The 15,667-nt window shown below is 42.7% G+C and overlaps 1 protein-coding gene across 2 annotated transcripts in view; it reads left to right on the forward strand.

Moving 5' to 3' along the window:
- spryd3 (SPRY domain containing 3) overlaps window positions 1-15,667 on the forward strand; it is a 48,053-nt gene that overhangs the window by 8,825 nt on the left and 23,561 nt on the right. For both annotated transcript variants that reach the window (XM_037104312.1, XM_037104311.1), the window contains exons 5-7: window positions 887-1,022; window positions 1,124-1,312; window positions 13,617-13,766. In XM_037104312.1, coding sequence (XP_036960207.1) covers window positions 887-1,022; window positions 1,124-1,312; window positions 13,617-13,766 — 475 coding nt within the window. The remainder of the gene's footprint in view (window positions 1-886; window positions 1,023-1,123; window positions 1,313-13,616; window positions 13,767-15,667) is intronic.

Genomic DNA, 15,667 nt, shown 5'->3' on the forward strand with positions numbered 1-15,667 from the left:
TTTAAAAAAAACCCAATAACAATAGAGAAAAATAAACAAAATAATTCAAATAGGTAAGAATAGAATAGAAAGAATAAACTCCCATATACGTATGAACTTATTTATTCTATAGAAGTTACACAAAATTACAAAAATGACAAAAAACTGTGGCAGTGAATTTACAACTAATAATAAATATGGGTATTTATAAGACTTAGTGCTGAGATAGTGACCTGCAGGGGGTGGGACTCCTTCACCTTGTCCATCATCCTGCTCTCTCCCACCACCTGCACTGGGTCAAGATGGCGTCCCAGGATGGAGGTGGCCTTCTTGATAAGTTCAGTCCAGTCTGTTGTTCATGTACTTGTAAGATGTCACCATCTCAATGTCCGTTCCCTGGATGTTCACCTGTATGCAGGGTTGTCTGCGCCTGCGGAAATCCACCACCGGCTCTTCGGTCTTCCCTGGCGATGAGCTGGTTATCAGGTTAAAGTGATACTTGGTTCAGACCGAGCAGGACAGGGAAGGGCAGTGAAACCGTGTCACCGGGTTCAACCCAGCTGCCTGTCCACGGGCTCCAGTGTGGTCTGCTCTGCTGGGATGTAGTAATGCCATAAAACACCAAATTTACAAACAAAGTAAAAACTTCACAAACAAAGTAGTCTGGCAGATTTAAAGAGGGCACAGATTTACATAACAGCTTACTCAAGACGAAAACAACAGTTTAACACAAATATTGACGTGCTAATTTAGTGCACGAAAAAAACCACAGTGTGTACAAACAGGACTTAACCATGACGCGTGAGGATCTTTCTGTTACGTCACTTAAAAACCTGTAGTCGTTTAAAAGAATTGTGATTGAATTTGTTGACTTTACGAAGATGTTCATTCTTTTCATCCTTCCTAGATTATACAATGGCAACCCTGTAGGACAGCAGTTTGGGCCAAAGTGCGCTCGGGGCGACCGAATCGGCTGTGGAATACACTCTGAAAATATTGAAGCAGGTTTTACATCAGTCTTTTTCACCAAAAATGGTAAAGAGGTAGGCGTTTTTTTTAATCTGAATGACTTACAAACGCAGACATGCACTGTTACTAGTTCTGGCAGTAGAGTACCGTGTTCTTACGTTCCTCTCTCGTGCAGGTTGGTTCAGTGGAGGTTCCTGTGTCTGCAGAGGGGCTGTTCCCTGCTGTAGGGATGCACTCCATGGGGGAGGAGGTGAAGGTTGACTTGCAGGCCGAGTGGCTCCTGGAGGAAGACGATAGTATGATGATGGTAGACAGCCATGAAGATGACTGGGGACGGCTGTATGACGTCAGGGTGAGCGGCACGGTAAGAAGCAGGAAAAGACCCTATTGGTTTATTCACATTTAAAGGACAGGTCAGACACAACGCTACTTGTTTCTAGGGCTGAACTACATGCGTCAAAGCTTCAGAGCTTCTGCTTCTGACATGGAAATCGAGGTCAAAATCGCTATTTGATTGCTTGTGTTTTTTAGTTTTTCTTTAAGAGGAAGGAGACGCCGTGTCTGCTGTAATGAAAAAGAGGCAATACACTAGTAAAAAACGAGAAATTGAGCTGCTCCTACAGCTTTATAATAGACGTCAAAACCCACGTAACTGCGAGTGGTCAACTAACGATTGAAGGAGTGTTTCTGCGTCGCACACAAATACAGTCCCCAAAACATGTGACGAGAACAAGACAGTGGCTGAGTATCCCCTCCTGTCCTTCTGCCTCACCCTCATTAGATTCATTAATTAAACTGTTAAGACTATTCTGACACATTAACAACATGTCCTGTCTCAAAGAAAGAAAGTAAGAAAAGAAATGCCCGGTTACGTCCCTTTAATCTGGAATCCGAACAAGAAACCAATCCTCCGTCTAAATTTCATGGAAATCTGTTAATTTGTTTTTGTGTAATCTGACTAACAAACCAGTAAATCAACAAACAAAGGGGGTGAAAACAAAACCTTCTCGGAGCAGCCAGTGACAAATGCATCAGCAGAGACAAAAGTGAACTGCCCACCCAATTCAAACAAACAACGACGGTAACCAAACAAACTACAAACTATTCCTGCATGTGAGATCGAATAGCAGACAAATCTTCTTCACTTCATGATGCTGAAACCCTTTTCAGGCCAAACCTATATATAGAATACGGCATAATCTATGTAATTTTCTCTATTAATCACTTGCACACTATTTTCAGAGATGTTGAACATAATGACACATCGTACCACTTCATTAGTGGTTGAGTTTGTGGTGATGTGAACACAGAGACGGTGTATGTGACAATGCACACATCACATATATTTTGTGTGTTTTTCTAGCACACGTCTTTTGAATGAGACAGATTATAGTGTGGTTTTTCTGTTGCTTGTACTTTTGCGTGGCTGTTGCCAGTTTCCCGTGTTTGTTTTGTTGCTCTTACAAGATCCTTCAACTGTCTGTTCTTTAGCAAATCCCTCTTTGTTGACAACTGCACTTAATGCTCGCTAAAATTCAGGGAAAGCTCCAGACACTCTTGAATTTGAAATATATTGTCTCAGTCATTGAATGATCTTGCTATTAATGGATTTGGGTCACCTTCTGAGTGTTTTTGCAGATTGCTCCCTGACATCAGCTCAAGGATTTTCCTCCACGCTCTGTAGCAAACAGGTTCAGTAACAAGATAAACAGCAGACTCACAGTAAAGACGTCTGTTTCATTCCCTCTTTGCTACATCAGAGACGAGGATTATGCAACAGTTTGGCAGATCTACCTGCAAAGCCTCGGCACACAAGCCGGGTAACACACCGACTTTATCTACGGATAAATTAGGATTGGGACCTTCAGATTTATCTGATGCAAGGCAGCTCCATCAGCTTTCGGTCGCCGGATGTGGCAGAATGGTTGCCACATTGAATCGCTGTAATGATTTGCAGTTGATTTGCAACTGTTTTTTTTATCTGTCGACGTGGACGAAAATTCGCTTTTGGCAAACTTGTCGGGTGGGGTTAAAGTTCACAACATGATGTCACACAAACAGGACATGGAGTGACACTCCCACAGTGATTAATACCGACTGGCGTTGGCCCTGTTCGGGTTAGAGGGTTAAAGTTCAGGTTCGGGGCGGTTTTCTCAGACGCAGACCAAACTATGATTCAACTAGTTTGATTTCGCCTCTCGAATGGAATTCACTGTTGGCAACAACTGCGATATCAGCAGTATCACAATGCTGTATTTCCCTCCTGTGCGGTGCCGAACTGTAACACCTTTGTTCTGTGTTAAGGTGTGAGCTCTCATCACCCACCCACCTGCACCTTCAGAATAAAACCACAAGACTACAGACAGGTCTGTCATTGACACAGAAGAGGTGGAGAACCGGCTGTGTGTGTGGGTCCCGTATGTGGTTACGTGATAAACGTGTCTATCCGCGGTGCTACACAATCATCAGCCACACACACACACTCACACACACACACACACACAATACAGAGGCCGTCATCTTCTCTGAAAGCAGACAGAGGTCATAAAAGCAGAGAGCTGTGGGTGAGGAGGATGATTCAACCAGCAGTCTTACCCTCTGTCTTTCTGTCTGTCTCTGCCTTTCTGTTTTTCTGACCAAGGAGTGGCAATGGCATGAGATGTGTTTGTGGAGCCAAGTGCCTGGCAGCCCACCAGGTTGTAAAAATTCAATAAGTGGAGTAACGGGACTCGCAGGAATCTTTTACTCTTTCTCATGTGGTTGGAGGTTTTCACAGCTGGGGTGCCCGGCTGCATGGTCCACTCAGCCGTCCAGCAGTGATTTCTTTCTCTTAGTTTCTTTTCTCTCTCGTTTCTTTTTTGTTTTCTCTCACGAGCAAGCTGCCGTTAGACTTCAGGTCCATCATGGGGCCGTGATGGTGGGGCTTTAATACTCAGAACTGATAAGGCTGTCAAAAGTTTTGACAAGTACAAGGATTTAGTATGGACACTGGATCGAGGGAAGGGTGTGGGACAATAGCTGCTTCCTCTAAATAACAGAAAGTTTAGTTTGTGGAGCAACGAGAGAAAGAAAAGGAAAGTGTGGCCGAGGAAATTAAATGATGGGAGGAGAAGCGAAGGGAAAGTCGAGGGTTTGTTTTGAGGGTAGAGATCTCTGAGTAGCAGGATTAGTGTGAGGTAAGATTAAGGGCAGAATGTTATGTCCGCCACAAGGTGGTCTCGCCTAATCTCCTCGATGGTTTTGACTTCTAATTCATTTCGTTGTGTGGTTTTTAACCAGTTGGCCTCAACTTTTCCAAACGTCTCTTCTTTTCACTTCTGCTTGCTTTCTTTCCTCTCTCCTTATTTTCAAAGATATCCGTGTTTTCACCCTTGGTCTCAATCATTGTCACCTTTCATCTCTCCTTGCCTCCTCTCCTTTTTCCTTGTATCTTCTTCTCTATCCTTGCGTGGTCTCCTCTTTCCTTGACTTATCTCTTAATTCCTTGCCTTGTCTCCTCTATCCTTGTGTTGTCTCCTCTTTCCTTGACTTTTCTCGTCTTTCCTTTCCTTACTTCCCCATTCCATGACTTGTCTCCCTAGCCTTTACTCCTTAACTCCTTAACTTTATCCTTGATTAAGCAACTCTGTCCTTGCTTCGTGCACCTTATTCTTGAGTCGTCTCCTATATCCTTGACTCGTCTCCTCTATCCTTGACTCGTCTCTTTGTCCTTGATACCTCTACTCTATCCTTGATTCGTCTCCACTATCCTTTACTTGTCTCCTCTCTCCTTGTCTCATCTCCTTTTTATGACTCCTTTGTCTATCCTTGAATCCTTGAAATTCCATGTTGCTTGTCTCCTTTCCATTCCTCCTCTCCTCTCCTCTGGCCTCCTCTCCTCCCTCCCCTCCTCCCCTCCTATGGATTCCAGTAACGTTTTAGTTAGGAAAATGTTTTCCTCCATCCTTACATGTGCGGCTACGCAACAGATATTTCCAGTCTTGTTGGTTTCCGATAACTTGCGGATCTATCGTTTGGTTGCCACCTCACGGCAGCACCTCACAAACATTTGGTCAAAACAGTGAAATAGTTTTTATACGTTGCTATTTGCTAAGTGCGGATAATAACTGTTCCGGATGACGGCTGTCCTTACTGAGTGTTCGGGGGGGGGAGAGAACATGGTGACGGAAAAGATTGCTGCAAGATAAATGACTTCTCTGACTGGTATGCTTTTGATGAGGCAGTACTGAGAAGTGCAAAGCCGCAGACTTCACAGAGGACAATGGTGGGGGGAAGGCTGGCCACTCCTGTTTAGATAGGTGGGTATCTGATCCTAGATTTCTGCCCGCTCCCATCATACCTACCCTCGCTAATAGTCCTGCTTTATTCTTTTTCCGCTCGTGTGTTTGTCTGTTTTATAACCCTTTTCATTCTTCTTCTTTGTTTTTTTATATCAAAATATTTCATTAGCATTATTTTGTTTGGTTGTCCTCGAAACAGCCCGGATAAAGTTGGTGTCAGATAAACCTTGAGGATCCTGTGGGGGACATTACTGTTTTCACTTTACTTCACTTTTTGTTCCTTTCAACCCTTTTAATCACTCATCTGAAGGCCATTTGTTCAGGGTAATGAATATTCTTTTAATATAATGGTTGTGCCCTTGTTGGCTCTGTTTTCTTTCAGTGGCAGCTTGATAAGTTATAAAAGCGAGTTTCGCCATGAGAAAACTATTATAAATATAAATGCATGATGCCTGTCGATCTTCAACTTATTAACTCTCCAAAAGACCAACAGCAAGTTTTTTTCTCTCTGCAGTGTGATGACACTGTCATCTGTGTTAATTCAAGCTGGTAAACAGATTCCTTATCCTTTATTTAGTGACCAAACCCCCAAAGCTTCTACAAAACAAAAGAAAACCACTAGTTTTACCAATATTAACCGTTACATTTACACATCCAATGGGGATTTTTAAAAATAGTTTCATCTCTGATAATGACAGCACACTCCAAGCTCTTCCCAATCTCTTCCCTTTTACTGGACACCAACATGACAGTGTTTCAACAACAAACGGTCTCATGCCAGTAAACTTCACATCTTCCATACATTAAAAATAGGTCATCTAGAGCCTCATTAATGGCAAAATACTGTGTATTGTGTCGTAAAATGTATTATAATGGCATTAGTAAACATTAACATGGAGATGTGTTGAGCTACCAGCCACCAGCGATTGTTACAGTTAGACATTGCTGCAGTTTTAAAGCAGAAATAGACAACTTTATAACTTCCTCCCCTCCGACCGTTTTCATGTTACTGCTGCTGCCGCTGTCACAAAGACAGTGTCATCTGATTATCAAGTAGAAATGGAGGTTTTGAACCGTCTCGAGTCATGGTGGTAGAGTTGGGTAACAGACTTTGGCTCAACACCTGCATCGTCAGTCGAGTGAACGGGGTTTTTTTTGGAGTGGAGTGTCCACAGATATCCCACTGTTACCTGAGGATGTGACCAGCTAAAACAGTCCGGTCTTGATTAAGTTGCCCAATAGCAGACACACTTCCTTTGTGTTGTAATACGACTGAATAGCACAGTGAAAGCAAGACTTATAGGGACCAATCTATACACTGTGCAATCAGTATTTACTGCAGAACGATAAGTTGAATCATAACAGTGGTCTATTGCCAGTTTAAACCTCTTTATCTTCCAAGAAAGACTCTGAATATGTGTGCTGTTGTCCCAGTATTGGCCAGCTGACATTCTCCATGAACTGGTCCTGTTCAAGCCTAACATAACCATTAAAGGTTAGGTACCAGAAGCAATATTCACTGGTATATTACTGCCAATTAAGTGACTTTAAGGTCATCTGGATTTGGACAAAGTAAACATCATTATCCTGTAGAGCGAAGTTAACTTGAGCAGTGTTCCTTTTTTATTACACCTACAAAAAATGTTGCATAACACAGAATTTGCCCCCTACTTCTTCAAAACATGTGACAGGAACCAAACCTAGAGAAATGAGAGCTTTAAACACTGGACTATAGTGCAATGGTACGGTACCTTACAGCCAGGTGTGTGCTCAGGTACAGCAGTCGTCACCTGAATACACCCAACAGGGTCAATAACAGACGATAAGCCGTTAACCAATAGAGGTCAGTGCTCCGACATGTTCTCCTGAGTTTAGTTCGAAAACTCCTCCGAAGCTACTAACTGTGTTCAAAATGACTTGATTCATCTGTTGGATTCAGTTTTCAGGGCTTTTGTTTAACACCAATACATTTTAACGTCCCTTTACAAATGCAACTGCTTCTAGATTACCTCATCTCGCAAACATTAAAGCACATTTTTCTTCTACCTTTTGTTCATGACTGTCAACTGGAGGTGTCTTGGGCAAACACAGCATGTTTGATAATAACCCACATGAATGATTTTTTTTTTTTTTTTAATTCTTTTTTTGCTTGCCACCATGCTCCTGCTCTGCTGTTTTTCTTGAGAGGAGACATTTGGCTGGCTTTCCACTGCGTACGTGCGACTCAGTGCGAACACGAGCTTCCAATCCTCTGCTTCCTGTTGTCACAGCAGTCGCTGTGCCCACCAACTTAATCCCCTCAGCTGCGGATGAGCGGGCTGACAAGTAAGTGGACAGCACCTGAGTCTGCAGTTATCAGTTTTCCCAAGTGTACCAACGCTCCCTCACAGCACATATCTCACGCTCTCGCCCTCACTCCACCTCTAACCTCCATGTGGAGATTAAATTCCCATGATGCATCTGACCCTCTGCTTTAGAGGTGCAGGGGAGCCTTTTTTTTTTTTTTCTTCTTCTTTCAAACCCTGGCTACACGTTGCAGTATCATCTCCACATCATCTCCTCCTCTGCCCCAAAGTTTGTGTGAATTTGTGCCACACCAATCATCAGTCAAGTAATAATCATTATTGCTCCGTTCCTCGTTGTACCTTTTCCAGCTGCCAGAGCCAGCTGTAGTACCAACGCCCCTCTAAGGTTGCCTGCTTCCTTCCTTCCTTCCTCTGGGAACAATAGTCATGAATCCCAACATGACACTGCTCTTGGATGAAAGTTCACAGCTTTCCCATCAAGTTGTTGTGGTTGCAACCACCCGGGCCGAGCAGTGGCACCGTCACGGTTGCCTCCAGTTTTTCAGAACTGAGCAGCGTGAGAAAAGAGGAAACTATGAAAAACTTAATCCGAGGAGAGTCAATGGGCTGAGCGGAGGCTGGGTGACTGGTCGTGGACCTGCGTCACACAAGTTGACTGGAGCCGAGCTGGATTGTCTGCTAAAGGGGTTAACTGAGTCCCACCATGATGTGAAGTTAAGCCTCAGATAAGGTTGTCACAATAACAGAATTCTTTACTTCCACACAATACCAGCATCAAGAAAACACTCCAAACCTCTTTTTGATATCACAGCTCAAAGATGAAAAAAGTCGTAGGCACACAAAACATTATCTTTTCCTGTTTGTGATAAACATGGAGAGGATCTAAAGACACAGCCGTGGTGAGGAGAGTGTTGTGTTCAGGAACCTCAGAGTTGCGTCTCTGCTTTTTGTAGATGACATGTTTCTGCTGGCTTCTTTGGTCCGTGTCCTCCACCAGGCATTGAGGAGGCTGGAATAAAGGTCCGTATCTCCAAGTTTGAGGCCAGAAAACCATGGATTTCCCCCCCGATGTGTTGGGCCTTGAACCTCTGCCTTAAGCAGAGGAGTTCAAGTATCTTGTGGTTCTGTTCACAAGCAAAGGAAATGAGTTTCCTCCAAATGGTAGCTTAGCTTGACTCAGCTCAGAGTAGAGCCGCTGCTCCTTCACTTCTAAAGGAGACAGCTGAGGTGATTCAGAGATCTGATTAGGATGCCCCCTGGGCGCCCCCCTTTGGAGGTTTTCCAGGTACGACCAACAGGGAGGAGACCCTTGGGCACTCTCAGAACTTGCTGGAGGGATAATATATCTCATCTGCCCCAAGACGTCTGGAGGACCTGCTTAACTGTGACGCTGGATAAGAGGATGAAGATGGATGGATGGATAATTTACACATTCACACCGTCAGCGATGTTTTGTCAGCTGACCTTCCAACATTTGGCAACTCTAACTACGTTACTTTCAGCCTGTATTATGTGTTTAACGTTTTACTCAGGAGCTTCTATGTTTTTTTTTGTTTTTTTTTCAAAGGTGGCAACCTTCTTGTAAAGTTGTAACCTTTTTATGACTTTGTATAAATGTATCAGCCCTGGTGGCAATGGCTGGATTTGGAGCAGTAAATTAATTTGGGAATCCTCCTCCCAGCAGTTGTAATGGTGAAAAATAAATGGAGTGTATTAAAAGGTGATGAAAAGCTGCACTTGGCCAGCGAGTGATGAGGTGTCAGTGAAGGGCAACAATGTGGTTCCTCGGTTCTCACAGGTTTCAACTGAAATCTCAGCGGGACGATTGATTGATTAAACCTGCAAAGTGAAGACGCATGTCTATTCTTTTTGGGTGTTGTTTAGTGAAATAACTTGTGACGGTTGCCCAGAGCTCAGATGTTATTGCTGGTGTGTAATACCGCATGTTGTCACTATGTGAAGTCACTGGCAGTCTTGCAGAACGTTAAAAAACAGTGTTGCTGCAGGAGAGATTCTGCTGTAAGGCACGCGGCGTGGATCCGAGCCAGTATCATCTTATGCTAACATAACAGTTGATACTACATGACCTAACTCTGCCTCATTTGTGTCAGCGTTATGGTAAACACAGGTTGTGTTTTGATTTCGTATATTGTTTTTATTTCAAGTGTCTCTTTGAACTCCCTGCTCTGGTTATATAAGGCCGGTCCCACTGCAGTCGGTTAGCACGACACATCACATGCTTGAACAAGAAAGTTGTTCAATCCCTGTAAAGAGTGAGTGATTTGATTTGGATGTGCTGTATAGAGTAAACATGCGTTCATATATAGAAATGTACTGCAAATATGGTGTGTGTGTAGCTTTTGGAACCTGCTGTCAAGGTCGAACATGTGAGCAATTATCTGAGGTTTTAATGACAAGGCGGTAGAGAGTTGTAGCGGTTTTGCTCAGGTGATTTATATCTCATAAAAACGAGTTAATGTAGTGTGTTTCATGGTAGTATAAACAAAGTCATGACATGGTTTAGGTAGAGTAATTTTAGCACCAGTGGATACATTCAGTACAAAACATCACCTGTTGGCTACAAGCTCATTTTAAAAAAAAACAAAAAAAAAAAAAACCCAGCAGTGACAGAGTGGCTGGAACCAGCTGTGGCATTATGATGGTGGTTTTCAGTCCAGGAGGATATTCATCTCGGTTGCCTCATGCACAGAAAAAAATATGACTGATGGACAAGTCAGATTTAGCTACTGGAGGGCATCCAACCCAAGTGAGAGATGAATTAGAGCAGGGAATCACAGCCTCTGGACAAGGACAAGGCCAGCTCTCTTTCCAAATTAAAGTGGCACATGTGGCCTAGATCGTTCCACATTTAATGTCCAGGTTGTAGTTGTTTTTTTTTGTTTTTTTTCATTTTTTATTTTAAGCGTATGAATTGGACCGATGTTTTTTGGAGAGAAAGAATGACAGCGAAGAAGAAATATGCAGGACAATGAGATGAAAAAGGAGGGGAAGGAAAAACACTTTCACAACGACAGCAAGTGAACAGAAAATGAGGAAACGATTAGAAACGCACGAAGAAGCAAACAAAATGTAATAAGAATAATAAAAAAGGTAATGCAACATCTGTTACGTGATGTTTAATCACCACATATCTGTGCGCCACATAAAAAAAGACTAATGTGTCTTAATTTCAGCTTCACCTTTCTTTTAAGTTCCCCCATTAGGTGTGACAGGAACCTGGCAGGACCACTCTCTGGGCGTTACATCTGTTTCCCAGGCAGCAGCTCAACAAAACACGGCCTTGCACATCACAATTCTCAGCACTCAGAATTGAAGAAGTGAGTGAAAGAGAAGGAGGGAGAGAGAGATTGTCAGCTATCTCAGTGAGGCATGCTTCGCTCAAGGCTACGTCTCCCTTTTCTGCCCTCTCGTCTCTTCTCCTCCTTCTATTACTCAGCAGCAAGAAGCAATAAAAAAAAAAAAAAGAAAAAAAAAAGAAAAAAGGTGTGACTGAGTGCTCATCACACCGAAACTCTTTCCTCCTCTTTCCCCAAAGACGAGTAGTTGTCCAGGCATGAAAGTGCAGCAGGTTAAAGGAGACACGAGTGCACACAAAAGGGCAGTCTGCAGCAAATAAGGTGGAGGTTAATACTGGCATCCGTGTGATCAATTAATCAGCCGAGTCGTACAAACAAACTATAAAGGAATAGGGTTTGGTTTCGAGGAATGTGAAGAGATTTACTTTGTCTGTATTACTGTAAAAACACTTAGCAACAGCACACTGGGGAGAAGTTGGCACTTAGTTTCATGATGGTGAATAACCTGCAGTTTCTGATGGATGTAATGAACAGACAGCTTGTGCAAAACTTTATAGAATCACAGAATGACTTCAGTTTAACGGCGTAATTGTTAGATAATTGCTGCCCAGGTCTGCCAGCGTTTTCCTCGCCGTTGAAATTGTCAAGAGTAGTTCTGCCGTCTTTATGCAACCCGACTGACAGCCGGTGGCTGCCGGGTTTATGTAACTGTAGACACAGACTCTGGTTTAATATTCCTGTAATCCAACTCAATATATTCACTGCTCTTCATATGGTGTGATCACCTCGTGTGGTCTGCCTGGATCTTTTTGAGGGAAAGTTCTCCGTTATAATCTTACAACAGGTTGGCTGCTTCTGGATGCTGGTAAAAAGAAAGAGACATACTGACCACAAAGAGTGTTTAAAATGGTAAAGGTAATTCTGTGGGATACTTGATGGTTGAAGTAGAAGAGTGGGAACTTCCCGACTTTCATCAATATCATATCCATTATTTAAGCTTATGAATGTTTTTTAGTTTTGAACCACGACCTTCGGTATTTGGAGGAAAGATCAAGAATCCCTTACAGGACATGAAATCCTCACTGACAGGTGGAAGGTGGAAGGCAGGTAGAACGGGAACGACATTCAGCAAAGGTCATCGGTTGGACGGGTGATGTTGGGTTTCCAGGTCAACCCTATAATGTTTCTTATGATTATAAATTACATGTAGGTTTACATTTTTGTGTCTCTTCTTCTGCAGTAATGAATGCTTTTGAAGAATGAAACCTAATAAACGAAAATGCTGCTCGCTCGTATCAATCTTGGCTGCGGTTCTGGAGCTAAAAAGTGTCAAACTAGGCAGCAGATGCTTTTTTTTTCTGTCCTAGTTTGATGAAGAAAACCTAGAAATATGTTTCAGTACAGCGCACAGCATTTGTGTTTGCTGTCGTTAAAAGAAGTTCTGAATTTAAAATGTACTTTTAGCTCAGAGAAAATTGGTTGGTTGTATTTTTTTTTTTTTTTTTTTATCCCTTTAAACAAAGGAATCTTGTTACTGTCCATCATGAACTGTGCGAGTACTGTTCTCACTCGTCAAGTCCAGAAACGGAAATTAAACATTTCCAGAGCCTCGGCTGCATTTCTGAGGTATTTCTCATTTTGATGCATCTCCAAGCAACACAGAATAACAAAAAGGGAAAATGGTGCGAGTTAATTGAGACACTTGACTTTTCAGTTGTTGAATAAATGTTCCCACCAGGTGTGTCCTTCAAGTGGCTGGCTAGTGGAAAACACACAGGCAAACACAAAAGCTTAATACAGAAGTAATTTTGTCCACCCCCTCCTTGTCTGTCATCCTAGCCTTTCAAGCCGGGGGCGTATTCGACATTGGCACACACGCTCACACATTCGCACACACACACACACACACACACACACACACACACACACACACACACACACACACACACACACTCACACTCAGGGCATGGAAACTCTGCTCAGCCTAAAGGCTTTGTGGTTGCCTAGCTGCCCACCTACTCACCTGTACCCACCCATCCTCACCTGTTTTAGATGCTTAAGACCCGAAAATAGACCTGGAAAGTAATTGCATTCTCATCGGGGGAACTGTGCATGTAAATCTCAAGTGGCTGTTGATACTTGTAGGATGCTCGCCATGGGTGGTGCAGCGAGGGTTTGCCTGTGTTTGGAAGTGTCAGTCTGTCACGCTGCCCACTCACTTAGGACACACTTGCAAAAGCAGGTTGTGCGGTTAAGTCGCTCGACTCTGGAACAACGGCGGGCCGAGGATCCTGCCCAAGCACGATCTGCCGCTTACCACTAACAAACACTTACATTACTGCTTACTGCGTCACCTAAATAACCAAATAAAATAAAGCTGAAACAATGAAAGTCGGAATAAGTGAATAATAGCAGCAACAAAGTTTACTGAGAAGATTAATGCTGAAAGGAAAGCTTCAAACAAACAAAAGTTTGTACGATGTGTTGTTCCACCATCCCCCCCCTTTATGGAAAAATTTATGTGGACTTGGACCTTGAACTCAGCATGGAGAATGTTATCTTATTAAAAAACTTCACCAAGAACATGTCATCATCAGAAGTATTGATCTTCATTATCTGTTCAAGGGTGATTCAGCCTCTTTGTTGGAGTTTACCGGGCAGTAACAAGTGTAGGATTGAGCGTCTATGTGTCCATGTTTGTGTTTATATCTGAACATATTAACTCCCATCCTTCTCTCTGGGCCGCTGTGTGTCCCTTTCCTCAGCTCTTGGAGTATGTTGGAAAAGGAAAGAGCATCATGGACGTGGGTTTGGCTCAGGCCCGCCAGCCACTCACCACCCGCTGCCACTACTATGAACTGGAGATCGTTGATGCTGGGGAGAAGTGCTACATCGCGCTGGGCCTGGCAAGAAGGGTGAGCTTTCTAAGAAAAGAACAGCTTTTGACAAGTTAACACATACTTTCCCTGAACAGTTTTTTTTTATTTTTATTTTTTTTGTGCATTTGGCCCTTTCCACCATTTTTCCATACTGATATTTATCAGGCAGTATAGAAGCTCAATGCACTCGGGGGATATGGACCGTCGGCCTTCCATTGGCTGACTCTTCCCTGCTGCTTTCTTATTCGTTCCCCTCTCTAGTCCCCTTAGTTCAACAAGTTGCTGGGCTGAAGACATGCTAATGACGGAAAACTTTGACAATAACCTGAATTGGTAATAAGGACTGTAATTGGCATGTACAAAAATGTACCTCAGGCCCCGTCTTGAGAATGTTGGAAGCGTGTCCTAATAGACGAGCAGCAGCACTCTTTATTTAATTTAAAAAATTCAATTTCAAAGGTAATAAACCCTGCATACTTGTAAACTGCAGTATATGTAGGAAAGATGATGAGTGGATAAGCCCGTAAAGCCTCTTTGAGAGGACAGAAACTTTGTTAAATAGACTAGACGAGTTGTAAACATTGTGGTTCTGTCATGGGCTTTTATTTTCTTTCTCATTATGCAGCAGCTTAGCAGTTCTCTTTGGATCTAATGGCCTACTTTGGGTAGATGAAACACCCCCAGAGGAAAATACAATTAGAGAAATTTTTAACACCTCTCATTTGAGCCCTTATTTCTTTTTCCAAAGAATGCACATGCGGTTCCCATTTCTGCATTAACACTGCAGCTCTGCTTTGAAGAATAAAAACAGACAACGTGATGTTTTGGGCACCGAGCGAGGCCGATGCAGGTTACGAGATGCACCAAGCAAACAGAGCGAGAGTTAATATATCAACACATTACAACGCACGGATGCAAGGACAGAGAGTACGAGCAGTATTAGTTCAGGATCTTGCAGCAGTTACACTCGAGCTGTTTTGAAATCTGCTTACTAAGCTTATAAAGGGCAGGATTAAACTTGTATAAATGCCTGCTGCTTTCAGATAGATGGATTCTCTCACTGAAGCTATTTGCATTGCATTTTTTTGTTTTTTTTTGTTTTTTTCACGTTACATTATTCTTCTGACTCGGGAACTATTTCTTCGACAGAATGGGTTCATGATTTGTGAGTGTTTTACACCCTGTAGGTTTAGCCTCGAAAGTGTTATGAGCGTGAAATATTAGTGACTGCCGGAGCCAAGGCCTGTGGAGAGCTGCCAGCACTGTCTCTCCCAGGGTCAAAACTCCTGCTCCTTTTAATAACAAAAAATAAAAGATGAAACTTGTACGACATCCTTCAAGGTCTCGGAGGCAATTTATATTAAACAGGAAAAGAGGAATGCACAGGTCACTGAATTATTAAGACAAAGAGAGCTATAGAGAGACGGGAGATCCAGAAAAAGAAACAAACTGGCACTGTATGTATGTGCCCTAATTATTGACTTACATATTGACTTACCATCGTCATAGATATGTTGTGAGTTTGTCACAATGCTTTAAAGGAGACCTATTTATGCTTTTTCATTTTACTTTTTATTTCCCTTCAGTGTTTCATTAAGGTTCTTATGCATGTAGAAAGGTCTTGACAGTAAAAAATCAATGAGAGCTCGTCTCTCCCACAGAAAACGCCGCTCCTGAAACGCCTCGTCAGTAGCCCCCTCTATAATTCTGTGACTTTGTGACATCACACTATGTCACCGTGTCAGACATTTGCATGATTTCTGCACAGCAGCTTGTTTGGCACATAAAATTTAATCAAACAAAGCCGCTCTAGTGTTTTTTTTATAGCTGTGCAGGCTCAGAGCAGACGCAGTATTCAGAAATGGGGTCTTAAAGAAACAGAAGGCCCTCATTCATTTACAGTTAAGTTGAGTAACAGTTAAAAGGACATCAACGTT

The sequence above is a fragment of the Acanthopagrus latus genome, chromosome 7, assembly GCF_904848185.1.
Source record: "Acanthopagrus latus isolate v.2019 chromosome 7, fAcaLat1.1, whole genome shotgun sequence".
In the NCBI taxonomy this organism is placed as follows: Eukaryota; Metazoa; Chordata; class Actinopteri; order Spariformes; family Sparidae; genus Acanthopagrus; species Acanthopagrus latus.